The sequence below is a fragment of the Psittacula echo genome (assembly GCF_963264785.1).
Source record: "Psittacula echo genome assembly, chromosome: 5".
Taxonomy (NCBI): Eukaryota; Metazoa; Chordata; class Aves; order Psittaciformes; family Psittacidae; genus Psittacula; species Psittacula echo.
The window spans coordinates 80464906-80491080 of record NC_137739.1 but is presented as its reverse complement, the minus strand read 5'-3'; the positions used below and the strand labels follow the sequence as shown (position 1 = coordinate 80491080).

Here is a 26175-nt window from a genome sequence, read left to right as displayed (position 1 = left end):
AGCTCCACAGAATCATAGATTCATAGAACAGTAACAGTCGGAAAGGACCTTAACATAATTTAGTTCCAAGCCTTCCGCCATGGGCAGGAACGCCTCAGGCCAGACCATGTCGCCCGGCACTCTGTCCCGCCTGGCCTTGAACACTGCCAGGGATGGAGCATTTACCACTTCTTTGAGCTACCTGTTCCAGTTCCTCACCACCCCCAAAGCAAAGAACTTCTTCCTTATATCTAACCCGAACTTCCCGTGTTTTAGTTTGAGCGCATTACCCCTTGTCCTATTGCTACAGTCCTTGATGAGGCGTCCGTCTCCAGCATCCCTGTATGCCCCCCTCAGATACTGGAAGAGTGCTGTGAGGTCACCACGCAGCCTTCTCTTCTCCAGGCTGAAGACCCCCAACTTTCTCAGCCTGTCTTCATACGGGAGGTGCTCCGTTCTTTTCCTTACTTCATCTAGATGCGTTGAGAAGTAAGCTACAGCCCTTTTATAGGGTCCTGTATCTTGAGCTAGGACTCCTAGGGTTATGCCTTGTCTCTCACGTGAAAATAACCAAAAGGGTTTGGTGACGTCTGGCAGTCCAAGGGCCAAGGCCCTCATTATTTCCTTCTTTAATTCGTTAAATGCCCGTTTTGCTTCCCCAGTCCACTGCAATTTCCTCATTTCTGTTTGCAGCAACTGCTATAGGGGTTTGACTAATATACCATAATTATAGATCCAGAGTCGACAGCAACCTGTCATCCCGAGAAATGTCCCAAGTTCCTTGAGTGTCCCGGGGTGGAGGGGTTTAGCAGGTCATTTCTTTGCGTTCTTGTCCTAATTTCTGCTGCTCCCCTGAGACCTCATACCCCCGGTAGGTGACTTCTTGCTTCATTGTTTGTGCCTTTTGCTGAGATACCTTATATCCTTCAAGTCCATGAGAATTTAACAGGCTTCCCGTCCATTCCTTACAGCTGTTTAAGGTTTCGGTGGCTATCAACAGGTCGTCCACGCACTGGAGCAAAACTCCTTGCCCAGGCAGTGCAGTCCCGTCTTCAAGGTCTTTTGCCAGTTGGCTTCCAAAGAATGTTGGGCCATTTCCGTTCAAAAGCAACCAACTTTTGGGTCTCTGGCTCCAAGGGCAGGCAGAAGAAGGCGTCTTATAAGTCTAAAACAGTAAATCACACAAGATTCTCTCTTAATTTTGTTAACCAAGTGTAAGGGTTGGCCGCTGCAGGATAAAGTTCTAAATTAATAAAGCTCTATTTTATCGATAGCTCTTACATCTTGTATTAATCGATAGCTTTTCTCATCCTCTTTCCGGATTGGCAAAATGGGGGTGTTATATTTTCTTACCGGTGGTGCCCTGGGCTTCAGTCTTCCTTGGAGTGGTTTGGCACGCTTTGCCTTCCCTGGTATTCCGCTGGCCCACACTCCTGGATAGACTCGATCCAAGATGTCCAAGGGGACCTGCTTTGTTACCTATGGCTGGATGAGAGCTGAACTTAATATTTTGATTAATTCGTTCGTTGTCTCTAACTTTAATTTGTATTTCACCATTTTTAAACTTGATCTCTGCTTCCAATTTTTCTAATAGATCCCTTCCTAAGAATGTTTTGGGGGTATTTGGCATATATAAGAAATGTATGCATTCCTACCATTTTACCCATTTTGTATCGGAGAGGCTGCATGTATGGTACCTTCTGTTGCTGGCCTGTCGCCCCAATCACATTTAAAAATTCATTATCGATCAAAGCTAACTGTTGATTTACCTCGGCAAACGTAGCCCCGGTGTCTACTAGAAATTCTACATATGTGCCTTCCTTCCCCAGCTTCATTATAACCGGGGGATTGGCCAGAGTTTCAACCATCCGGTCCCCCCTGTTCTATTTCTAATTCAGCAAGGCATGGGAGGTGTGTCCCGGCAGAGGTACCACCACTGCCAAGAGTTGCAGGAACTGGCTGCATTCAGGGAATAATTTTTATTGTGTTATGGAGATCCTGCTTCTCACTCCCCTCCAAATTCTGCTTACTAGCTGGCCCGCGGTTGGGCGGGCGGGACTGCGGTGCGCCCGTGGCGCCTGTGACATCAGAGGAGATGAGTCACAATGGGGGATGGATATGAGGGTGCCAGCAGGCAGCACCGCCCCAGTACGGCCTGGGGCAGCAGTGAGTGCGCACGCAGGGGGGAGGCTGGGCTGGACAAGGGCCGGGGCAGAAACGTGGGTCCCCGGGGGTGGATGCTCAAGCCTGCATCGAAACCCTGGCTGCGAGCTCCTTGGGCAGGGCACGCTGCCGCTGCCACGGGGCTTGGGCGCAGGCCTTGCTGCCTCGCAGCTGCCTCGTTCCCTCTGCTGCCTGTCCCCAGCTCTCTGCGGCTCCCGTCCCCGCTCCCCCCGCCAATTGCTCCCTTCCTCCATCCCTCCCTCCCAGCCCCACTGAAGTCCTTCTTTCTCCTGCAGGCCATGGCTCTCACAAAGCTCTTACTCCGGGTTCTGCAAAGCGTATTCTCCAACGTAATCATGGTGGGTGATGAGCTGGATGAAGCCACACGTGACCGCATGCAGCTGTGTTCGGAGATGCTTATCAAGGAGATGGCTCGGATGGTGCAGGAGCTGGAGCAGCAGCAGGTCGAGGAGTTGAAGAGCACAGAGCAAAATGGTGTCACCTGGAGTGGCCTGCTCTCGGCCGCCTTGTGGAACTGGACCTTCTGGGCGACCGCTGGCTTCCTGCTCCTCCTGATTGTCGGGCTCTGCTGCTGCTTTAGCAAAAGAAGCCCTGAGGTGGGCAGCAGCATCAGCAGTGAAGAAGAGGAAGACAGTGAAGAAGACAGTGAAGAAGACAGCGAAGAAGACAGTGCAGAAGACAGTGAAGAAGAAGATGCTGCCGATGCGGCAGATTTGGAGACGTACATTGCAATGCGCAACGAGTGGTCAGCGAGCGAACTGTGGAACCGGAGCGAGTTGGTGGATGCGGTGGTGGAAAGCCTCCTTGTTGCTCTCCAACGGTCCAATGTCTTGTCAAAGGGTTTCTTCCCTGAGCTGGGACCAGCCATCGGGGTGGGCAGCGCCTTTGATTGCTGGAGTCCCCAGGAAGACGAGCCTGTCTACCGTATGCTCGTGCGCCTGAAGCCCTCCCGTGGCCACACCTTCTGCCTGGAGCCAGGCACCGTGGCAAACGAGTCCCGCATCCGTGTGGAGCTGGAGTGCACATGCACTGCTCAGCAGACGGTGAGGCGCGCGCTGTGCTTCCTTCACAACCCCAAGGAGCCGCTCAGGAAGAAGCAGAAGCCCAGCCTCCTGCACACCCTCTGCACTGGCTCCTATTTAGATGTGCAGAAAACTGCTCGCTGGTTCCAGGATTTGGTGAGGGAAAACAAGGCAATCGTGCGCCTGTTACGTTTACGTTACTACCTTCTGACTGTGCTGCCCTCCAGACGCTCCTGCAAAGTGGCAATTAAACATATCTCTGGGAGAACCATGCTTGTTGAGATGATCTTTGGCGTGCAGCTGGGCGACTCAGACATCTTCATGAGCAGCCAGGCGAGAGAGGATATCTTCACCCCAAGCACAACCTGGACACTGAGCTGCGCCCGGGCAGAGGCGAAGTTCTTGTGGCTGATGTTCGATCAGACCCCAGACGACAGCTTGCTCAGCTGCCTGCATCTCTGCACCCGCATGCTGGCGGGCACAGGCTTCTCCAGCTACACCTTGAAGACGGTGGTGATGCACCTCCTGACCACCACACCCCTGTCAGGCTGGTGCAGGACACATTTCCTGCTGCGGCTGGGTGATATCATGAGGTACCTGTGCCGCTGCTTGGAGGAGAAACGCCTCGACCACTTCTTCTTTGGGAACGAGAAGATTCCCAAGGAGATCGTCTTGCCCCCAGCCTTGCAAAGAGCCAAGCCATTCAACCTCTTCCAGCATCTGGCGCAGGATCCGGCTGCCCACGAGGAGGCAATGCGTGAGTTCGAGGAGCTGCGACGTCGGCTTACAGCACAGCTCTTCTTCTAGGGGCACTGAAAGTGGTCTTCACGCACAGAGCCGTGTTTGCAGAGTTCACAGCTAAGGACAGACGAGGACCACCTCATGCAGGAGAGAGATGAAGGACAGAGCGCAGGACGCTGCAAGGAAAGGCAGGGCAGAGTGCAGGATGCTGCAAGGAAAGGAAGAACCTCGTGCAGTGGACCTCTGCCAAGAGCAGCAGCATTCTCTTCTGGATGGTTTTGACATAGCAGCCACTGACGACTACAGCGGCGACAAAGATGACTTTCCCCCTGCTTCCTTCTCTCACTGGCTGCGGCCAGAATGGCATTCCACATGGGCCAAACTCTTGGTGGCAGCTCCGGCTGTGCAGGGACCAAGCGAGAGGCACCGCTGATGTGCCCCCGTGTGTTCACTGGGGTCTGGACGGAGAATCTACGCATGCTGGACCCTCCCCAGGGAGCTGGTGCCCCAGAACTGAGCATGCTGGGCGCGGAGAACACGCTGCTCTATCGGCAGTGGGAATTCCTGCCTCGCCTTTCCTCCACAGCAAGAGCACGCTCTGGGGAGTGGGACCCAGGTGCAGCTGAAGAGCCCACTGGAAAGGAGCCTGGCAACAGAGACTCCTGTTACTACCTGGACAGTGAGCACCCTTCCTCTTTGAGAGGGTCCATTCCCTCTGGGAGCTTGCTCTTGTGCAAAGATGCCAATAAATCTCTCATGTTACACCCAAAGACACACAGCTTCTGTGAGGGTGTGGACTACGGAAAGGGCTCTGCTTGATGGTTAGGCTGATGGGGGCTGTGCTTGATGGTCAGCTCCACAGAATCATAGATTCATAGAACAGTAACAGTCGGAAAGGACCTTAACATAATTTAGTTCCAAGCCTTCCGCCATGGGCAGGAACGCCTCAGGCCAGACCATGTCGCCCGGCACTCTGTCCCGCCTGGCCTTGAACACTGCCAGGGATGGAGCATTTACCACTTCTTTGAGCTACCTGTTCCAGTTCCTCACCACCCCCAAAGCAAAGAAGTTCTTCCTTATATCTAACCCGAACTTCCCGTGTTTTAGTTTGAGCGCATTACCCCTTGTCCTATTGCTACAGTCCTTGATGAGGCGTCCGTCTCCAGCATCCCTGTATGCCCCCCTCAGATACTGGCAGAGTGCTGTGAGGTCACCACGCAGCCTTCTCTTCTCCAGGCTGAAGACCCCCAACTTTCTCAGCCTGTCTTCATACGGGAGGTGCTCTGTTCTTTTCCTTACTTCATCTAGATGCGTTGAGAAGTAAGCTACAGCCCTTTTATAGGGTCCTGTATCTTGAGCTAGGACCCCTAGGGTTATGCCTTGTCTCTCACGTGAAAATAACCAAAAGGGTTTGGTGACGTCTGGCAGTCCAAGGGCCAAGGCCCTCATTATTTCCTTCTTTAATTCGTTAAATGCCCGTTTTGCTTCCCCAGTCCACTGCAATTTCCTCATTTCTGTTTGCAGCAACTGCTATAGGGGTTTGACTAATATACCATAATTATAGATCCAGAGTCGACAGCAACCTGTCATCCCGAGAAATGTCCCAAGTTCCTTGAGTGTCCCGGGGTGGAGGGGTTTAGCAGGTCATTTCTTTGCGTTCTTGTCCTAATTTCTGCTGCTCCCCTGAGACCTCATACCCCCGGTAGGTGACTCCTTGCTTCATTGTTTGTGCCTTTTGCTGAGATACCTTATATCCTTCAAGTCCATGAGAATTTAACAGGCTTCCCGTCCATTCCTTACAGCTGTTTAAGGTTTCGGTGGCTATCAACAGGTCGTCCACGCACTGGAGCAAAACTCCTTGCCCAGGCGGTGCAGTCCCGTCTTCAAGGTCTTTTGCCAGTTGGTTTCCAAAGAATGTTGGGCCATTTCCGTTCAAAAGCAACCAACTTTTGGGTCTCTGGCTCCAAGGGCAGGCAGAAGAAGGCGTCTTATAAGTCTAAAACAGTAAATCACACAAGATTCTCTCTTAATTTTGTTAACCAAGTGTAAGGGTTGGCCGCTGCAGGATAAAGTTCTAAATTAATAAAGCTCTATTTTATCGATAGCTCTTACATCTTGTATTAATCGATAGCTTTTCTCATCCTCTTTCCGGATTGGCAAAATGGGGGTGTTATATTTTCTTACCGGTGGTGCCCTGGGCTTCAGTCTTCCTTGGAGTGGTTTGGCACGCTTTGCCTTCCCTGGTATTCCGCTGGCCCACACTCCTGGATAGACTCGATCCAAGATGTCCAAGGGGACCTGCTTTGTTACCTATGGCTGGATGAGAGCTGAACTTAATATTTTGATTAATTCGTTCGTTGTCTCTAACTTTAATTTGTATTTCACCATTTTTAAACTTGATCTCTGCTTCCAATTTTTCTAATAGATCCCTTCCTAAGAATGATTTGGGGGTATTTGGCATATATAAGAAATGTATGCATTCCTACCATTTTACCCATTTTGTATCGGAGAGGCTGCATGTATGGTACCTTCTGTTGCTGGCCTGTCGCCCCAATCACATTTAAAAATTCATTATCGATCAAAGCTAACTGTTGATTTACCTCGGCAAACGTAGCCCCGGTGTCTACTAGAAATTCTACATATGTGCCTTCCTTCCCCAGCTTCATTATAACCGGGGGATTGGCCAGAGTTTCAACCATCCGGTCCCCCCTGTTCTATTTCTAATTCAGCAAGGCATGGGAGGTGTGTCCCGGCAGAGGTACCACCACTGCCAAGAGTTGCAGGAACTGGCTGCATTCAGGGAATAATTTTTATTGTGTTATGGAGATCCTGCTTCTCACTCCCCTCCAAATTCTGCTTACTAGCTGGCCCGCGGTTGGGCGGGCGGGACTGCGGTGCGCCCGTGGCGCCTGTGACATCAGAGGAGATGAGTCACAATGGGGGATGGATATGAGGGTGCCAGCAGGCAGCACCGCCCCAGTACGGCCTGGGGCAGCAGTGAGTGCGCACGCAGGGGGGAGGCTGGGCTGGACAAGGGCCGGGGCAGAAACGTGGGTCCCCGGGGGTGGATGCTCAAGCCTGCATCGAAACCCTGGCTGCGAGCTCCTTGGGCAGGGCACGCTGCCGCTGCCACGGGGCTTGGGCGCAGGCCTTGCTGCCTCGCAGCTGCCTCGTTCCCTCTGCTGCCTGTCCCCAGCTCTCTGCGGCTCCCGTCCCCGCTCCCCCCGCCAATTGCTCCCTTCCTCCATCCCTCCCTCCCAGCCCCACTGAAGTCCTTCTTTCTCCTGCAGGCCATGGCTCTCACAAAGCTCTTACTCCGGGTTCTGCAAAGCGTATTCTCCAACGTAATCATGGTGGGTGATGAGCTGGATGAAGCCACACGTGACCGCATGCAGCTGTGTTCGGAGATGCTTATCAAGGAGATGGCTCGGATGGTGCAGGAGCTGGAGCAGCAGCAGGTCGAGGAGTTGAAGAGCACAGAGCAAAATGGTGTCACCTGGAGTGGCCTACTCTCGGCCGCCTTGTGGAACTGGACCTTCTGGGCGACCGCTGGCTTCCTGCTCCTCCTGATTGTCGGGCTCTGCTGCTGCTTTAGCAAAAGAAGCCCTGAGGTGGGCAGCAGCATCAGCAGTGAAGAAGAGGAAGACAGTGAAGAAGACAGTGAAGAAGACAGTGAAGAAGACAGTGCAGAAGACAGTGAAGAAGAAGATGCTGCCGATGCGGCAGATTTGGAGACGTACATTGCAATGCGCAACGAGTGGTCAGCGAGCGAACTGTGGAACCGGAGCGAGTTGGTGGATGCGGTGGTGGAAAGCCTCCTTGTTGCTCTCCAACGGTCCAATGTCTTGTCAAAGGGTTTCTTCCCTGAGCTGGGACCAGCCATCGGGGTGGGCAGCGCCTTTGATTGCTGGAGTCCCCAGGAAGACGAGCCTGTCTACCGTATGCTCGTGCGCCTGAAGCCCTCCCGTGGCCACACCTTCTGCCTGGAGCCAGGCACCGTGGCAAACGAGTCCCGCATCCGTGTGGAGCTGGAGTGCACATGCACTGCTCAGCAGACGGTGAGGCGCGCGCTGTGCTTCCTTCACAACCCCAAGGAGCCGCTCAGGAAGAAGCAGAAGCCCAGCCTCCTGCACACCCTCTGCACTGGCTCCTATTTAGATGTGCAGAAAACTGCTCGCTGGTTCCAGGATTTGGTGAGGGAAAACAAGGCAATCGTGCGCCTGTTACGTTTACGTTACTACCTTCTGACTGTGCTGCCCTCCAGACGCTCCTGCAAAGTGGCAATTAAACATATCTCTGGGAGAACCATGCTTGTTGAGATGATCTTTGGCGTGCAGCTGGGCGACTCAGACATCTTCATGAGCAGCCAGGCGAGAGAGGATATCTTCACCCCAAGCACAACCTGGACACTGAGCTGCGCCCGGGCAGAGGCGAAGTTCTTGTGGCTGATGTTCGATCAGACCCCAGACGACAGCTTGCTCAGCTGCCTGCATCTCTGCACCCGCATGCTGGCGGGCACAGGCTTCTCCAGCTACACCTTGAAGACGGTGGTGATGCACCTCCTGACCACCACACCCCTGTCAGGCTGGTGCAGGACACATTTCCTGCTGCGGCTGGGTGATATCATGAGGTACCTGTGCCGCTGCTTGGAGGAGAAACGCCTCGACCACTTCTTCTTTGGGAACGAGAAGATTCCCAAGGAGATCGTCTTGCCCCCAGCCTTGCAAAGAGCCAAGCCATTCAACCTCTTCCAGCATCTGGCGCAGGATCCGGCTGCCCACGAGGAGGCAATGCGTGAGTTCGAGGAGCTGCGACGTCGGCTTACAGCACAGCTCTTCTTCTAGGGGCACTGAAAGTGGTCTTCACGCACAGAGCCGTGTTTGCAGAGTTCACAGCTAAGGACAGACGAGGACCACCTCATGCAGGAGAGAGATGAAGGACAGAGCGCAGGACGCTGCAAGGAAAGGCAGGGCAGAGTGCAGGATGCTGCAAGGAAAGGAAGAACCTCGTGCAGTGGACCTCTGCCAAGAGCAGCAGCATTCTCTTCTGGATGGTTTTGACATAGCAGCCACTGACGACTACAGCGGCGACAAAGATGACTTTCCCCCTGCTTCCTTCTCTCACTGGCTGCGGCCAGAATGGCATTCCACATGGGCCAAACTCTTGGTGGCAGCTCCGGCTGTGCAGGGACCAAGCGAGAGGCACCGCTGATGTGCCCCCGTGTGTTCACTGGGGTCTGGACGGAGAATCTACGCATGCTGGACCCTCCCCGGGGAGCTGGTGCCCCAGAACTGAGCATGCTGGGCGCGGAGAACACGCTGCTCTATCAGCAGTGGGGATTCCTGCCTCGCCTTTCCTCCACAGCAAGAGCACGCTCTGGGGAGTGGGACCCAGGTGCAGCTGAAGAGCCCACTGGAAAGGAGCCTGGCAACAGAGACTCCTGTTACTACCTGGACAGTGAGCACCCTTCCTCTTTGAGAGGGTCCATTCCCTCTGGGAGCTTGCTCTTGTGCAAAGATGCCAATAAATCTCTCATGTTACACCCAAAGACACACAGCTTCTGTGAGGGTGTGGGCTACGGAAAGGGCTCTGCTTGATGGTTAGGCTGATGGGGGCTGTGCTTGATGGTCAGCTCCACAGAATCATAGATTCATAGAACAGTAACAGTCGGAAAGGACCTTAACATAATTTAGTTCCAAGCCTTCCGCCATGGGCAGGAACGCCTCAGGCCAGACCATGTCGCCCGGCACTCTGTCCCGCCTGGCCTTGAACACTGCCAGGGATGGAGCATTTACCACTTCTTTGAGCTACCTGTTCCAGTTCCTCACCACCCCCAAAGCAAAGAAGTTCTTCCTTATATCTAACCCGAACTTCCCGTGTTTTAGTTTGAGCGCATTACCCCTTGTCCTATTGCTACAGTCCTTGATGAGGCGTCCGTCTCCAGCATCCCTGTATGCCCCCCTCAGATACTGGCAGAGTGCTGTGAGGTCACCACGCAGCCTTCTCTTCTCCAGGCTGAAGACCCCCAACTTTCTCAGCCTGTCTTCATACGGGAGGTGCTCTGTTCTTTTCCTTACTTCATCTAGATGCGTTGAGAAGTAAGCTACAGCCCTTTTATAGGGTCCTGTATCTTGAGCTAGGACCCCTAGGGTTATGCCTTGTCTCTCACGTGAAAATAACCAAAAGGGTTTGGTGACGTCTGGCAGTCCAAGGGCCAAGGCCCTCATTATTTCCTTCTTTAATTCGTTAAATGCCCGTTTTGCTTCCCCAGTCCACTGCAATTTCCTCATTTCTGTTTGCAGCAACTGCTATAGGGGTTTGACTAATATACCATAATTATAGATCCAGAGTCGACAGCAACCTGTCATCCCGAGAAATGTCCCAAGTTCCTTGAGTGTCCCGGGGTGGAGGGGTTTAGCAGGTCATTTCTTTGCGTTCTTGTCCTAATTTCTGCTGCTCCCCTGAGACCTCATACCCCCGGTAGGTGACTCCTTGCTTCATTGTTTGTGCCTTTTGCTGAGATACCTTATATCCTTCAAGTCCATGAGAATTTAACAGGCTTCCCGTCCATTCCTTACAGCTGTTTAAGGTTTCGGTGGCTATCAACAGGTCGTCCACGCACTGGAGCAAAACTCCTTGCCCAGGCGGTGCAGTCCCGTCTTCAAGGTCTTTTGCCAGTTGGTTTCCAAAGAATGTTGGGCCATTTCCGTTCAAAAGCAACCAACTTTTGGGTCTCTGGCTCCAAGGGCAGGCAGAAGAAGGCGTCTTATAAGTCTAAAACAGTAAATCACACAAGATTCTCTCTTAATTTTGTTAACCAAGTGTAAGGGTTGGCCGCTGCAGGATAAAGTTCTAAATTAATAAAGCTCTATTTTATCGATAGCTCTTACATCTTGTATTAATCGATAGCTTTTCTCATCCTCTTTCCGGATTGGCAAAATGGGGGTGTTATATTTTCTTACCGGTGGTGCCCTGGGCTTCAGTCTTCCTTGGAGTGGTTTGGCACGCTTTGCCTTCCCTGGTATTCCGCTGGCCCACACTCCTGGATAGACTCGATCCAAGATGTCCAAGGGGACCTGCTTTGTTACCTACGGCTGGATGAGAGCTGAACTTAATATTTTGATTAATTCGTTGTCTCTAATTTGTATTTCACCATTTTTAAACTTGATCTCTGCTTCCAATTTTTCTAATAGATCCCTTCCTAAGAATGATTTGGGGGTATTTGGCATATATAAAAAATGTATGCATCCCTACCATTTTACCCATTTTGTATCGGAGAGGCTGCATGTATGGTACCTTCTGTTGCTGGCCTGTCGCCCCAATCACATTTAAAAATTCATTATCGATCAAAGCTAACTGTTGATTTACCTCGGCAAACGTAGCCCCGGTGTCTACTAGAAATTCTACATATGTGCCTTCCTTCCCCAGCTTCATTATAACCGGGGGATTGGCCAGAGTTTCAACCATCCGGTCCCCCCTGTTCTATTTCTAATTCAGCAAGGCATGGGAGGTGTGTCCCGGCAGAGGTACCACCACTGCCAAGAGTTGCAGGAACTGGCTGCATTCAGGGAATAATTTTTATTGTGTTATGGAGATCCTGCTTCTCACTCCCCTCCAAATTCTGCTTACTAGCTGGCCCGCGGTTGGGCGGGCGGGACTGCGGTGCGCCCGTGGCGCCTGTGACATCAGAGGGGATGAGTCACAATGGGGGATGGATATGAGGGTGCCAGCAGGCAGCACCGCCCCAGTACGGCCTGGGGCAGCAGTGAGTGCGCACGCAGGGGGGAGGCTGGGCTGGACAAGGGCCGGGGCAGAAACGTGGGTCCCTGGGGGTGGATGCTCAGCCTGCATCGAAACCCTGGCTGCGAGCTCCTTGGGCAGGGCACGCTGCCGCTGCCACGGGGCTTGGGCGCAGGCCTTGCTGCCTCGCAGCTGCCTCGTTCCCTCTGCTGCCTGTCCCCAGCTCTCTGCGGCTCCCGTCCCCGCTCCCCCCGCCAATTGCTCCCTTCCTCCATCCCTCCCTCCCAGCCCCACTGAAGTCCTTCTTTCTCCTGCAGGCCATGGCTCTCACAAAGCTCTTACTCCGGGTTCTGCAAAGCGTATTCTCCAACGTAATCATGGTGGGTGATGAGCTGGATGAAGCCACACGTGACCGCATGCAGCTGTGTTCGGAGATGCTTATCAAGGAGATGGCTCGGATGGTGCAGGAGCTGGAGCAGCGGCAGGTCGAGGAGTTGAAGAGCACAGAGCAAAATGGTGTCACCTGGAGTGGCCTGCTCTCGGCCGCCTTGTGGAACTGGACCTTCTGGGCGACCGCTGGCTTCCTGCTCCTCCTGATTGTCGGGCTCTGCTGCTGCTTTAGCAAAAGAAGCCCTGAGGTGGGCAGCAGCATCAGCAGTGAAGAGGAGGAAGACAGTGAAGAAGACAGCGAAGAAGACAGCGAAGAAGACAGTGCAGAAGACAGTGCAGAAGACAGTGAAGAAGAAGATGCTGCCGATGCGGCGGATTTGGAGACGTACATTGCAATGCGCAACGAGTGGTCAGCGAGCGAACTGTGGAACCGGAGCGAGTTGGTGGATGCGGTGGTGGAAAGCCTCCTTGTTGCTCTCCAACGGTCCAATGTCTTGTCAAAGGGTTTCTTCCCTGACCTGGGACCAGCCATTGGGGTGGGCAGCGCCTTTGATTGCTGGAGTCCCCAGGAAGACGAGCCTGTCTACCGTATGCTCGTGCGCCTGAAGCCCTCCCGTGGCCACACCTTCTGCCTGGAGCCAGGCACCGTGGCAAACGAGTCCCGCATCCGTGTGGAGCTGGAGTGCACATGCACTGCTCAGCAGACGGTGAGGCGCGCGCTGTGCTTCCTTCACAACCCCAAGGAGCCGCTCAGGAAGAAGCAGAAGCCCAGCCTCCTGCACACCCTCTGCACTGGCTCCTATCTAGATGTGCGGAAAACTGCTCGCTGGTTCCAGGATTTGGTGAGGGAAAACAAGGCAATCGTGCGCCTGTTACGTTTACGTTACTACCTTCTGACTGTGCTGCCCTCCAGACGCTCCTGCAAAGTGGCAATTAAACATATCTCTGGGAGAACCATGCTTGTTGAGATGATCTTTGGCGTGCAGCTGGGCGACTCAGACATCTTCATGAGCAGCCAGGCGAGAGAGGATATCTTCACCCCAAGCACAACCTGGACACTGAGCTGCGCCCGGGCAGAGGCGAAGTTCTTGTGGCTGATGTTCGATCAGACCCCAGATGACAGCTTGCTCAGCTGCCTGCATCTCTGCACCCGCATGCTGGCGGGCACAGGCTTCTCCAGCTATACCTTGAAGACGGTGGTGATGCACCTCCTGACCACCACACCCCTGTCAGGCTGGTGCAGGACACATTTCCTGCTGCGGCTGGGTGATATCATGCGGTACCTGTGCCGCTGCTTGGAGGAGAAACGCCTCGACCACTTCTTCTTTGGGAACGAGAAGATTCCCAAGGAGATCGTCTTGCCCCCAGCCTTGCAAAGAGCCAAGCCATTCAACCTCTTCCAGCATCTGGCGCAGGATCCGGCTGCCCACGAGGAGGCAATGCGTGAGTTCGAGGAGCTGCGACGTCGGCTTACAGCACAGCTCTTCTTCTAGGGGCACTGAAAGTGGTCTTCACGCACAGAGCCGTGTTTGCAGAGTTCACAGCTGAGGACAGACGAGGACCACCTCATGCAGGAGAGAGATGAAGGACAGAGCGCAGGACGCTGCAAGGAAAGGCAGGGCAGAGTGCAGGATGCTGCAAGGAAAGGAAGAACCTCGTGCAGTGGATCTCTGCCAAGAGCAGCAGCATTCTCTTCTGGATGGTTTTGACATAGCAGCCACTGACGACTACAGCGGCGACAAAGATGACTTTCCCCCTGCTTCCTTCTCTCACTGGCTGCGGCCAGAATGGCATTCCACATGGGCCAAACTCTTGGTGGCAGCTCCGGCTGTGCAGGGACCAAGCGAGAGGCACCGCTGATGTGCCCCCGTGTGTTCACTGGGGTCTGGACGGAGAATCTACGCATGCTGGACCCTCCCCGGGGAGCTGGTGCCCCAGAACTGAGCATGCTGGGCGCGGAGAACACGCTGCTCTATCGGCAGTGGGAATTCCTGCCTCGCCTTTCCTCCACAGCAAGAGCACGCTCTGGGGAGTGGGACCCAGGTGCAGCTGAAGAGCCCACTGGAAAGGAGCCTGGCAACAGAGACTCCTGTTACTACCGGGACAGCGAGCACCCTTCCTCTTTGAGAGGGTCCATTCCCTCTGGGAGCTTGCTCTTGTGCAAAGATGCCAATAAATCTCTCATGTTACACCCAAAGACACACAGCTTCTGTGAGGGTGTGGGCTACGGAAAGGGCTCTGCTTGATGGTTAGGCTGATGGGGGCTGTGCTTGATGGTCAGCTCCACAGAATCATAGATTCATAGAACAGTAACAGTCGGAAAGGACCTTAACATAATTTAGTTCCAAGCCTTCCGCCATGGGCAGGAACGCCTCAGGCCAGACCATGTCGCCCGGCACTCTGTCCCGCCTGGCCTTGAACACTGCCAGGGATGGAGCATTTACCACTTCTTTGAGCTACCTGTTCCAGTTCCTCACCACCCCCAAAGCAAAGAACTTCTTCCTTATATCTAACCCGAACTTCCCGTGTTTTAGTTTGAGCGCATTACCCCTTGTCCTATTGCTACAGTCCTTGATGAGGCGTCCGTCTCCAGCATCCCTGTATGCCCCCCTCAGATACTGGCAGAGTGCTGTGAGGTCACCACGCAGCCTTCTCTTCTCCAGGCTGAAGACCCCCAACTTTCTCAGCCTGTCTTCATACGGGAGGTGCTCCGTTCTTTTCCTTACTTCATCTAGATGCGTTGAGAAGTAAGCTACAGCCCTTTTATAGGGTCCTGTATCTTGAGCTAGGACCTCTAGGGTTATGCCTTGTCTCTCACGTGAAAATAACCAAAAGGGTTTGGTGACGTCTGGCAGTCCAAGGGCCAAGGCCCTCATTATTTCCTTCTTTAATTCGTTAAATGCCCGTTTTGCTTCCCCAGTCCACTGCAATTTCCTCATTTCTGTTTGCAGCAACTGCTATAGGGGTTTGACTAATATACCATAATTATAGATCCAGAGTCGACAGCAACCGGTCATCCCGAGAAATGTCCCAAGTTCCTTGAGTGTCCCGGGGTGGAGGGGTTTAGCAGGTCATTTCTTTGCGTTCTTGTCCTAATTTCTGCTGCTCCCCTGAGACCTCATACCCCCGGTAGGTGACTTCTTGCTTCATTGTTTGTGCCTTTTGCTGAGATACCTTATATCCTTCAAGTCCATGAGAATTTAACAGGCTTCCCGTCCATTCCTTACAGCTGTTTAAGGTTTCGGTGGCTATCAACAGGTCGTCCACGCACTGGAGCAAAACTCCTTGCCCAGGCAGTGCAGTCCCGTCTTCAAGGTCTTTTGCCAGTTGGCTTCCAAAGAATGTTGGGCCATTTCCGTTCAAAAGCAACCAACTTTTGGGTCTCTGGCTCCAAGGGCAGGCAGAAGAAGGCGTCTTATAAGTCTAAAACAGTAAATCACACAAGATTCTCTCTTAATTTTGTTAACCAAGTGTAAGGGTTGGCCGCTGCAGGATAAAGTTCTAAATTAATAAAGCTCTATTTTATCGATAGCTCTTACATCTTGTATTAATCGATAGCTTTTCTCATCCTCTTTCCGGATTGGCAAAATGGGGGTGTTATAATTTCTTACTGGTGGTGCCCTGGGCTTCAGTCTTCCTTGGAGTGGTTTGGCACGCTTTGCCTTCCCTGGTATTCCGCTGGCCCACACTCCTGGATAGACTCGATCCAAGATGTCCAAGGGGACCTGCTTTGTTACCTATGGCTGGATGAGAGCTGAACTTAATATTTTGATTAATTCGTTGTCTCTAATTTGTATTTCACCATTTTTAAACTTGATCTCTGCTTCCAATTTTTCTAATAGATCCCTTCCTAAGAATGATTTGGGGGTATTTGGCATATATAAAAAATGTATGCATTCCTACCATTTTACCCATTTTGTATCGGAGAGGCTGCATGTATGGTACCTTCTGTTGCTGGCCTGTCGCCCCAATCACATTTAAAAATTCATTATCGATCAAAGCTAACTGTTGATTTACCTCGGCAAACGTAGCCCCGGTGTCTACTAGAAATTCTACATATGTGCCTTCCTTCCCCAGCTTCATTATAACCGGGGGATTGGCCAGAGTTTCAACCATCCGGTCCCCCCTGTTCTATTTCTAATTCAGCAAGGCATGGGAGGTGTGTCCCGGCAGAGGTACCACCACTGCCAAGAGTTGCAGGAACTGGCTGCAGTCAGGGAATAATTTTTATTGTGTTATGGAGATCCTGCTTCTCACTCCCCTCCAAATTCTGCTTACTAGCTGGCCCGCGGTTGGGCGGGCGGGACTGCGGTGCGCCCGTGGCGCCTGTGACATCAGAGGGGATGAGTCACAATGGGGGATGGATATGAGGGTGCCAGCAGGCAGCACCGCCCCAGTACGGCCTGGGGCAGCAGTGAGTGCGCACGCAGGGGGGAGGCTGGGCTGGACAAGGGCCGGGGCAGAAACGTGGGTCCCCGGGGCTGGATGCTCAGCCTGCATCGAAACCCTGGCTGCGAGCTCCTTGGGCAGGGCACGCTGCCGCTGCCACGGGGCCTGGGCGCAGGCCTTGCTGCCTCGCAGCTGCCTCATTCCCTCTGCTGCCTGTCCCCAGCTCTCTGCGGCTCCCGTCCCCGCTCCCCCCGCCAATTGCTCCCTTCCTCCATCCCTCCCTCCCAGCCCCACTGAAGTCCTTCTTTCTCCTGCAGGCCATGGCTCTCACAAAGCTCTTACTCCGGGTTCTGCAAAGCGTATTCTCCAACGTAATCATGGTGGGTGATGAGCTGGATGAAGCCACACGTGACCGCATGCAGCTGTGTTCGGAGATGCTTATCAAGGAGATGGCTCGGATGGTGCAGGAGCTGGAGCAGCAGCAGGTCGAGGAGTTGAAGAGCACAGAGCAAAATGGTGTCACCTGGAGTGGCCTGCTCTCGGCCGCCTTGTGGAACTGGACCTTCTGGGTGACCGCTGGCTTCCTGCTCCTCCTGATTGTCGGGCTCTGCTGCTGCTTTAGCAAAAGAAGCCCTGAGGTGGGCAGCAGCATCGGCAGTGAAGAAGAGGAAGACAGTGAAGAAGACAGTGAAGAAGACAGTGCAGAAGACAGTGCAGAAGACAGTGAAGAAGAAGATGCTGCCGATGCGGCAGATTTGGAGACGTACATTGCAATGCGCAACGAGTGGTCAGCGAGCGAACTGTGGAACCGGAGCGAGTTGGTGGATGCGGTGGTGGAAAGCCTCCTTGTTGCTCTCCAACGGTCCAATGTCTTGTCAAAGGGTTTCTTCCCTGAGCTGGGACCAGCCATCGGGGTGGGCAGCGCCTTTGATTGCTGGAGTCCCCAGGAAGACGAGCCTGTCTACCGTATGCTCGTGCGCCTGAAGCCCTCCCGTGGCCACACCTTCTGCCTGGAGCCAGGCACCGTGGCAAACGAGTCCCGCATCCGTGTGGAGCTGGAGTGCACATGCACTGCTCAGCAGACGGTGAGGCGCGCGCTGTGCTTCCTTCACAACCCCAAGGAGCCGCTCAGGAAGAAGCAGAAGCCCAGCCTCCTGCACACCCTCTGCACTGGCTCCTATCTAGATGTGCGGAAAACTGCTCGCTGGTTCCAGGATTTGGTGAGGGAAAACAAGGCAATCGTGCGCCTGTTACGTTTACGTTACTACCTTCTGACTGTGCTGCCCTCCAGACGCTCCTGCAAAGTGGCAATTAAACATATCTCTGGGAGAACCATGCTTGTTGAGATGATCTTTGGCGTGCAGCTGGGCGACTCAGACATCTTCATGAGCAGCCAGGCGAGAGAGGATATCTTCACCCCAAGCACAACCTGGACACTGAGCTGCGCCCGGGCAGAGGCGAAGTTCTTGTGGCTGATGTTCGATCAGACCCCAGACGACAGCTTGCTCAGCTGCCTGCATCTCTGCACCCGCATGCTGGCGGGCACAGGCTTCTCCAGCTATACCTTGAAGACGGTGGTGATGCACCTCCTGACCACCACACCCCTGTCAGGCTGGTGCAGGACACATTTCCTGCTGCGGCTGGGTGATATCATGAGGTACCTGTGCCGCTGCTTGGAGGAGAAACGCCTCGACCACTTCTTCTTTGGGAACGAGAAGATTCCCAAGGAGATCGTCTTGCCCCCAGCCTTGCAAAGAGCCAAGCCATTCAACCTCTTCCAGCATCTGGCGCAGGATCCGGCTGCCCACGAGGAGGCAATGCGTGAGTTCGAGGAGCTGCGACGTCGGCTTACAGCACAGCTCTTCTTCTAGGGGCACTGAAAGTGGTCTTCACGCACAGAGCCGTGTTTGCAGAGTTCACAGCTGAGGACAGATGAGGACCACCTCATGCAGGAGAGAGATGAAGGACAGAGCGCAGGACGCTGCAAGGAAAGGCAGGGCAGAGTGCAGGATGCTGCAAGGAAAGGAAGAACCTCGTGCAGTGGACCTCTGCCAAGAGCAGCAGCATTCTCTTCTGGATGGTTTTGACATAGCAGCCACTGACGACTACAGCGGCGACAAAGATGACTTTCCCCCTGCTTCCTTCTCTCACTGGCTGCGGCCAGAATGGCATTCCACATGGGCCAAACTCTTGGTGGCAGCTCCGGCTGTGCAGGGACCAAGCGAGAGGCACCGCTGATGTGCCCCCGTGTGTTCACTGGGGTCTGAACGGAGAATCTACGCATGCTGGACCCTCCCCGGGGAGCTGGTGCCCCAGAACTGAGCATGCTGGGCGCGGAGAACACGCTGCTCTATCGGCAGTGGGGATTCCTGCCTCGCCTTTCCTCCACAGCAAGAGCACGCTCTGGGGAGTGGGACCCAGGTGCAGCTGAAGAGCCCACTGGAAAGGAGCCTGGCAACAGAGACTCCTGTTACTACCTGGACAGTGAGCACCCTTCCTCTTTGAGAGGGTCCATTCCCTCTGGGAGCTTGCTCTTGTGCAAAGATGCCAATAAATCTCTCATGTTACACCCAAAGACACACAGCTTCTGTGAGGGTGTGGGCTATGGAAAGGGCTCTGCTTGATGGTTAGGCTGATGGGGGCTGTGCTTGATGGTCAGCTCCACAGAATCATAGATTCATAGAACAGTAACAGTTGGAAAGGACCTTAACATAATTTAGTTCCAAGCCTTCCGCCATGGGCAGGAACGCCTCAGGCCAGACCATGTCGCCCGGCACTCTGTCCCGCCTGGCCTTGAACACTGCCAGGGATGGAGCATTTACCACTTCTTTGAGCTACCTGTTCCAGTTCCTCACCACCCCCAAAGCAAAGAACTTCTTCCTTATATCTAACCCGAACTTCCCGTGTTTTAGTTTGAGCGCATTACCCCTTGTCCTATTGCTACAGTCCTTGATGAGGCGTCCGTCTCCAGCATCCCTGTATGCCCCCCTCAGATACTGGCAGAGTGCTGTGAGGTCACCACGCAGCCTTCTCTTCTCCAGGCTGAAGACCCCCAACTTTCTCAGCCTGTCTTCATACGGGAGGTGCTCCGTTCTTTTCCTTACTTCATCTAGATGCGTTGAGAAGTAAGCTACAGCCCTTTTATAGGGTCCTGTATCTTGAGCTAGGACCTCTAGGGTTATGCCTTGTCTCTCACGTGAAAATAACCAAAAGGGTTTGGTGACGTCTGGCAGTCCAAGGGCCAAGGCCCTCATTATTTCCTTCTTTAATTCGTTAAATGCCCGTTTTGCTTCCCCAGTCCACTGCAATTTCCTCATTTCTGTTTGCAGCAACTGCTATAGGGGTTTGACTAATATACCATAATTATAGATCCAGAGTCGACAGCAACCTGTCATCCCGAGAAATGTCCCAAGTTCCTTGAGTGTCCCGGGGTGGAGGGGTTTAGCAGGTCATTTCTTTGCGTTCTTGTCCTAATTTCTGCTGCTCCCCTGAGACCTCATACCCCCGGTAGGTGACTTCTTGCTTCATTGTTTGTGCCTTTTGCTGAGATACCTTATATCCTTCAAGTCCATGAGAATTTAACAGGCTTCCCGTCCATTCCTTACAGGTGTTTAAGGTTTCGGTGGCTATCAACAGGTCGTCCACGCACTGGAGCAAAACTCCTTGCCCAGGCAGTGCAGTCCCGTCTTCAAGGTCTTTTGCCAGTTGGCTTCCAAAGAATGTTGGGCCATTTCCGTTCAAAAGCAACCAACTTTTGGGTCTCTGGCTCCAAGGGCAGGCAGAAGAAGGCGTCTTATAAGTCTAAAACAGTAAATCACACAAGATTCTCTCTTAATTTTGTTAACCAAGTGTAAGGGTTGGCCGCTGCAGGATAAAGTTCTAAATTAATAAAGCTCTATTTTATCGATAGCTCTTACATCTTGTATTAATCGATAGCTTTTCTCATCCTCTTTCCGGATTGGCAAAATGGGGGTGTTATAATTTCTTACTGGTGGTGCCCTGGGCTTCAGTCTTCCTTGGAGTGGTTTGGCACGCTTTGCCTTCCCTGGTATTCCGCTGGCCCACACTCCTGGATAGACTCGATCCAAGATGTCCAAGGGGACCTGCTTTGTTACCTATGGCTGGATGAGAGCTGAACTTAATATTTTGATTAATTCGTTGTCTCTAATTTGTATTTCACCATTTTTAAACTTGATCTCTGCTTCCAATTTTTCTAATAGATCCCTTCCTAAGAATGATTTGGGGGTATTTGGCATATATAAAAAATGTATGCATTCCTACCATTTTACCCATTTTGTATCGGAGAGGCTGCATGTATGGTACCTTCTGTTGCTGGCCTGTCGCCCCAATCACATTTAAAAATTCATTATCGATCAAAGCTAACTGTTGATTTACCTCGGCAAACGTAGCCCCGGTGTCTACTAGAAATTCTACATATGTGCCTTCCTTCCCCAGCTTCATTATAACCGGGGGATTGGCCAGAGTTTCAACCATCCGGTCCCCCCTGTTCTATTTCTAATTCAGCAAGGCATGGGAGGTGTGTCCCGGCAGAGGTACCACCACTGCCAAGAGTTGCAGGAACTGGCTGCAGTCAGGGAATAATTTTTATTGTGTTATGGAGATCCTGCTTCTCACTCCCCTCCAAATTCTGCTTACTAGCTGGCCCGCGGTTGGGCGGGCGGGACTGCGGTGCGCCCGTGGCGCCTGTGACATCAGAGGGGATGAGTCACAATGGGGGATGGATATGAGGGTGCCAGCAGGCAGCACCGCCCCAGTACGGCCTGGGGCAGCAGTGAGTGCGCACGCAGGGGGGAGGCTGGGCTGGACAAGGGCCGGGGCAGAAACGTGGGTCCCCGGGGCTGGATGCTCAGCCTGCATCGAAACCCTGGCTGCGAGCTCCTTGGGCAGGGCACGCTGCCGCTGCCACGGGGCCTGGGCGCAGGCCTTGCTGCCTCGCAGCTGCCTCATTCCCTCTGCTGCCTGTCCCCAGCTCTCTGCGGCTCCCGTCCCCGCTCCCCCCGCCAATTGCTCCCTTCCTCCATCCCTCCCTCCCAGCCCCACTGAAGTCCTTCTTTCTCCTGCAGGCCATGGCTCTCACAAAGCTCTTACTCCGGGTTCTGCAAAGCGTATTCTCCAACGTAATCATGGTGGGTGATGAGCTGGATGAAGCCACACGTGACCGCATGCAGCTGTGTTCGGAGATGCTTATCAAGGAGATGGCTCGGATGGTGCAGGAGCTGGAGCAGCAGCAGGTCGAGGAGTTGAAGAGCACAGAGCAAAATGGTGTCACCTGGAGTGGCCTGCTCTCGGCCGCCTTGTGGAACTGGACCTTCTGGGCGACCGCTGGCTTCCTGCTCCTCCTGATTGTCGGGCTCTGCTGCTGCTTTAGCAAAAGAAGCCCTGAGGTGGGCAGCAGCATCGGCAGTGAAGAAGAGGAAGACAGTGAAGAAGACAGTGAAGAAGACAGTGCAGAAGACAGTGCAGAAGACAGTGAAGAAGAAGATGCTGCCGATGCGGCAGATTTGGAGACGTACATTGCAATGCGCAACGAGTGGTCAGCGAGCGAACTGTGGAACCGGAGCGAGTTGGTGGATGCGGTGGTGGAAAGCCTCCTTGTTGCTCTCCAACGGTCCAATGTCTTGTCAAAGGGTTTCTTCCCTGAGCTGGGACCAGCCATCGGGGTGGGCAGCGCCTTTGATTGCTGGAGTCCCCAGGAAGACGAGCCTGTCTACCGTATGCTCGTGCGCCTGAAGCCCTCCCGTGGCCACACCTTCTGCCTGGAGCCAGGCACCGTGGCAAACGAGTCCCGCATCCGTGTGGAGCTGGAGTGCACATGCACTGCTCAGCAGACGGTGAGGCGCGCGCTGTGCTTCCTTCACAACCCCAAGGAGCCGCTCAGGAAGAAGCAGAAGCCCAGCCTCCTGCACACCCTCTGCACTGGCTCCTATCTAGATGTGCGGAAAACTGCTCGCTGGTTCCAGGATTTGGTGAGGGAAAACAAGGCAATCGTGCGCCTGTTACGTTTACGTTACTACCTTCTGACTGTGCTGCCCTCCAGACGCTCCTGCAAAGTGGCAATTAAACATATCTCTGGGAGAACCATGCTTGTTGAGATGATCTTTGGCGTGCAGCTGGGCGACTCAGACATCTTCATGAGCAGCCAGGCGAGAGAGGATATCTTCACCCCAAGCACAACCTGGACACTGAGCTGCGCCCGGGCAGAGGCGAAGTTCTTGTGGCTGATGTTCGATCAGACCCCAGACGACAGCTTGCTCAGCTGCCTGCATCTCTGCACCCGCATGCTGGCGGGCACAGGCTTCTCCAGCTATACCTTGAAGACGGTGGTGATGCACCTCCTGACCACCACACCCCTGTCAGGCTGGTGCAGGACACATTTCCTGCTGCGGCTGGGTGATATCATGAGGTACCTGTGCCGCTGCTTGGAGGAGAAACGCCTCGACCACTTCTTCTTTGGGAACGAGAAGATTCCCAAGGAGATCGTCTTGCCCCCAGCCTTGCAAAGAGCCAAGCCATTCAACCTCTTCCAGCATCTGGCGCAGGATCCGGCTGCCCACGAGGAGGCAATGCGTGAGTTCGAGGAGCTGCGACGTCGGCTTACAGCACAGCTCTTCTTCTAGGGGCACTGAAAGTGGTCTTCACGCACAGAGCCGTGTTTGCAGAGTTCACAGCTGAGGACAGACGAGGACCACCTCATGCAGGAGAGAGATGAAGGACAGAGCGCAGGACGCTGCAAGGAAAGGCAGGGCAGAGTGCAGGATGCTGCAAGGAAAGGAAGAACCTCGTGCAGTGGATCTCTGCCAAGAGCAGCAGCATTCTCTTCTGGATGGTTTTGACATAGCAGCCACTGACGACTACAGCGGCGACAAAGATGACTTTCCCCCTGCTTCCTTCTCTCACTGGCTGCGGCCAGAATGGCATTCCACATGGGCCAAACTCTTGGTGGCAGCTCCGGCTGTGCAGGGACCAAGCGAGAGGCACCGCTGATGTGCCCCCGTGTGTTCACTGGGGTCTGGACGGAGAATCTACGCATGCTGGACCCTCCCCGGGGAGCTGGTGCCCCAGAACTGAGCATGCTGGGCGCGGAGAACACGCTGCTCTATCGGCAGTGGGAATTCCTGCCTCGCCTTTCCTCCACAGCAAGAGCACGCTCTGGGGAGTGGGACCCAGGTGCAGCTGAAGAGCCCACTGGAAAGGAGCCTGGCAACAGAGACTCCTGTTACTACCTGGACAGTGAGCACCCTTCCTCTTTGAGAGGGTCCATTCCCTCTGGGAGCTTGCTCTTGTGCAAAGATGCCAATAAATCTCTCATGTTACACCCAAAGACACACAGCTTCTGTGAGGGTGTGGGCTACGGAAAGGGCTCTGCTTGATGGTTAGGCTGATGGGGGCTGTGCTTGATGGTCAGCTCCACAGAATCATAGATTCATAGAACAGTAACAGTTGGAAAGGACCTTAACATAATTTAGTTCCAAGCCTTCCGCCATGGGCAGGAACGCCTCAGGCCAGACCATGTCGCCCGGCACTCTGTCCCGCCTGGCCTTGAACACTGCCAGGGATGGAGCATTTACCACTTCTTTGAGCTACCTGTTCCAGTTCCTCACCACCCCCAAAGCAAAGAACTTCTTCCTTATATCTAACCCGAACTTCCCGTGTTTTAGTTTGAGCGCATTACCCCTTGTCCTATTGCTACAGTCCTTGATGAGGCGTCCGTCTCCAGCATCCCTGTATGCCCCCCTCAGATACTGGCAGAGTGCTGTGAGGTCACCACGCAGCCTTCTCTTCTCCAGGCTGAAGACCCCCAACTTTCTCAGCCTGTCTTCATACGGGAGGTGCTCCGTTCTTTTCCTTACTTCATCTAGATGCGTTGAGAAGTAAGCTACAGCCCTTTTATAGGGTCCTGTATCTTGAGCTAGGACCTCTAGGGTTATGCCTTGTCTCTCACGTGAAAATAACCAAAAGGGTTTGGTGACGTCTGGCAGTCCAAGGGCCAAGGCCCTCATTATTTCCTTCTTTAATTCGTTAAATGCCCGTTTTGCTTCCCCAGTCCACTGCAATTTCCTCATTTCTGTTTGCAGCAACTGCTATAGGGGTTTGACTAATATACCATAATTATAGATCCAGAGTCGACAGCAACCTGTCATCCCGAGAAATGTCCCAAGTTCCTTGAGTGTCCCGGGGTGGAGGGGTTTAGCAGGTCATTTCTTTGCGTTCTTGTCCTAATTTCTGCTGCTCCCCTGAGACCTCATACCCCCGGTAGGTGACTTCTTGCTTCATTGTTTGTGCCTTTTGCTGAGATACCTTATATCCTTCAAGTCCATGAGAATTTAACAGGCTTCCCGTCCATTCCTTACAGCTGTTTAAGGTTTCGGTGGCTATCAACAGGTCGTCCACGCACTGGAGCAAAACTCCTTGCCCAGGCAGTGCAGTCCCGTCTTCAAGGTCTTTTGCCAGTTGGCTTCCAAAGAATGTTGGGCCATTTCCGTTCAAAAGCAACCAACTTTTGGGTCTCTGGCTCCAAGGGCAGGCAGAAGAAGGCGTCTTATAAGTCTAAAACAGTAAATCACACAAGATTCTCTCTTAATTTTGTTAACCAAGTGTAAGGGTTGGCCGCTGCAGGATAAAGTTCTAAATTAATAAAGCTCTATTTTATCGATAGCTCTTACATCTTGTATTAATCGATAGCTTTTCTCATCCTCTTTCCGGATTGGCAAAATGGGGGTGTTATATTTTCTTACCGGTGGTGCCCTGGGCTTCAGTCTTCCTTGGAGTGGTTTGGCACGCTTTGCCTTCCCTGGTATTCCGCTGGCCCACACTCCTGGATAGACTCGATCCAAGATGTCCAAGGGGACCTGCTTTGTTACCTATGGCTGGATGAGAGCTGAACTTAATATTTTGATTAATTCATTCGTTGTCTCTAACTTTAATTTGTATTTCACCATTTTTAAACTTGATCTCTGCTTCCAATTTTTCTAATAGATCCCTTCCTAAGAATGATTTGGGGGTATTTGGCATATATAAGAAATGTATGCATTCCTACCATTTTACCCATTTTGTATCGGAGAGGCTGCATGTATGGTACCTTCTGTTGCTGGCCTGTCGCCCCAATCACATTTAAAAATTCATTATCGATCAAAGCTAACTGTTGATTTACCTCGGCAAACGTAGCCCCGGTGTCTACTAGAAATTCTACATATGTGCCTTCCTTCCCCAGCTTCATTATAACCGGGGGATTGGCCAGAGTTTCAACCATCCGGTCCCCCCTGTTCTATTTCTAATTCAGCAAGGCATGGGAGGTGTGTCCCGGCAGAGGTACCACCACTGCCAAGAGTTGCAGGAACTGGCTGCATTCAGGGAATAATTTTTATTGTGTTATGGAGATCCTGCTTCTCACTCCCCTCCAAATTCTGCTTACTAGCTGGCCCGCGGTTGGGCGGGCGGGACTGCGGTGCGCCCGTGGCGCCTGTGACATCAGAGGAGATGAGTCACAATGGGGGATGGATATGAGGTTGCCAGCAGGCAGCACCGCCCCAGTACGGCCTGGGGCAGCAGTGAGTGCGCACGCAGGGGGGAGGCTGGGCTGGACAAGGGCCGGGGCAGAAACGTGGGTCCCTGGGGGTGGATGCTCAGCCTGCATCGAAACCCTGGCTGCGAGCTCCTTGGGCAGGGCACGCTGCCGCTGCCACGGGGCCTGGGCGCAGGCCTTGCTGCC

General features: G+C 53.4%; 1 protein-coding gene across 1 annotated transcript; it reads left to right on the top strand.

The window, feature by feature from the left end:
* Positions 1-12043: 12043 nt before the first annotated feature.
* Positions 12044-13549, top strand: LOC308221325 (inositol 1,4,5-trisphosphate receptor-interacting protein-like 1; the record flags this gene model as incomplete). Its single annotated transcript, XM_080618311.1, has 1 exon — positions 12044-13549. The coding sequence occupies one exon, from the start codon at positions 12044-12046 to the stop codon at positions 13547-13549; it is 1506 nt and encodes a 501-aa protein (XP_080474437.1).
* Between the last annotated feature and the right edge of the window lie 12626 nt (positions 13550-26175).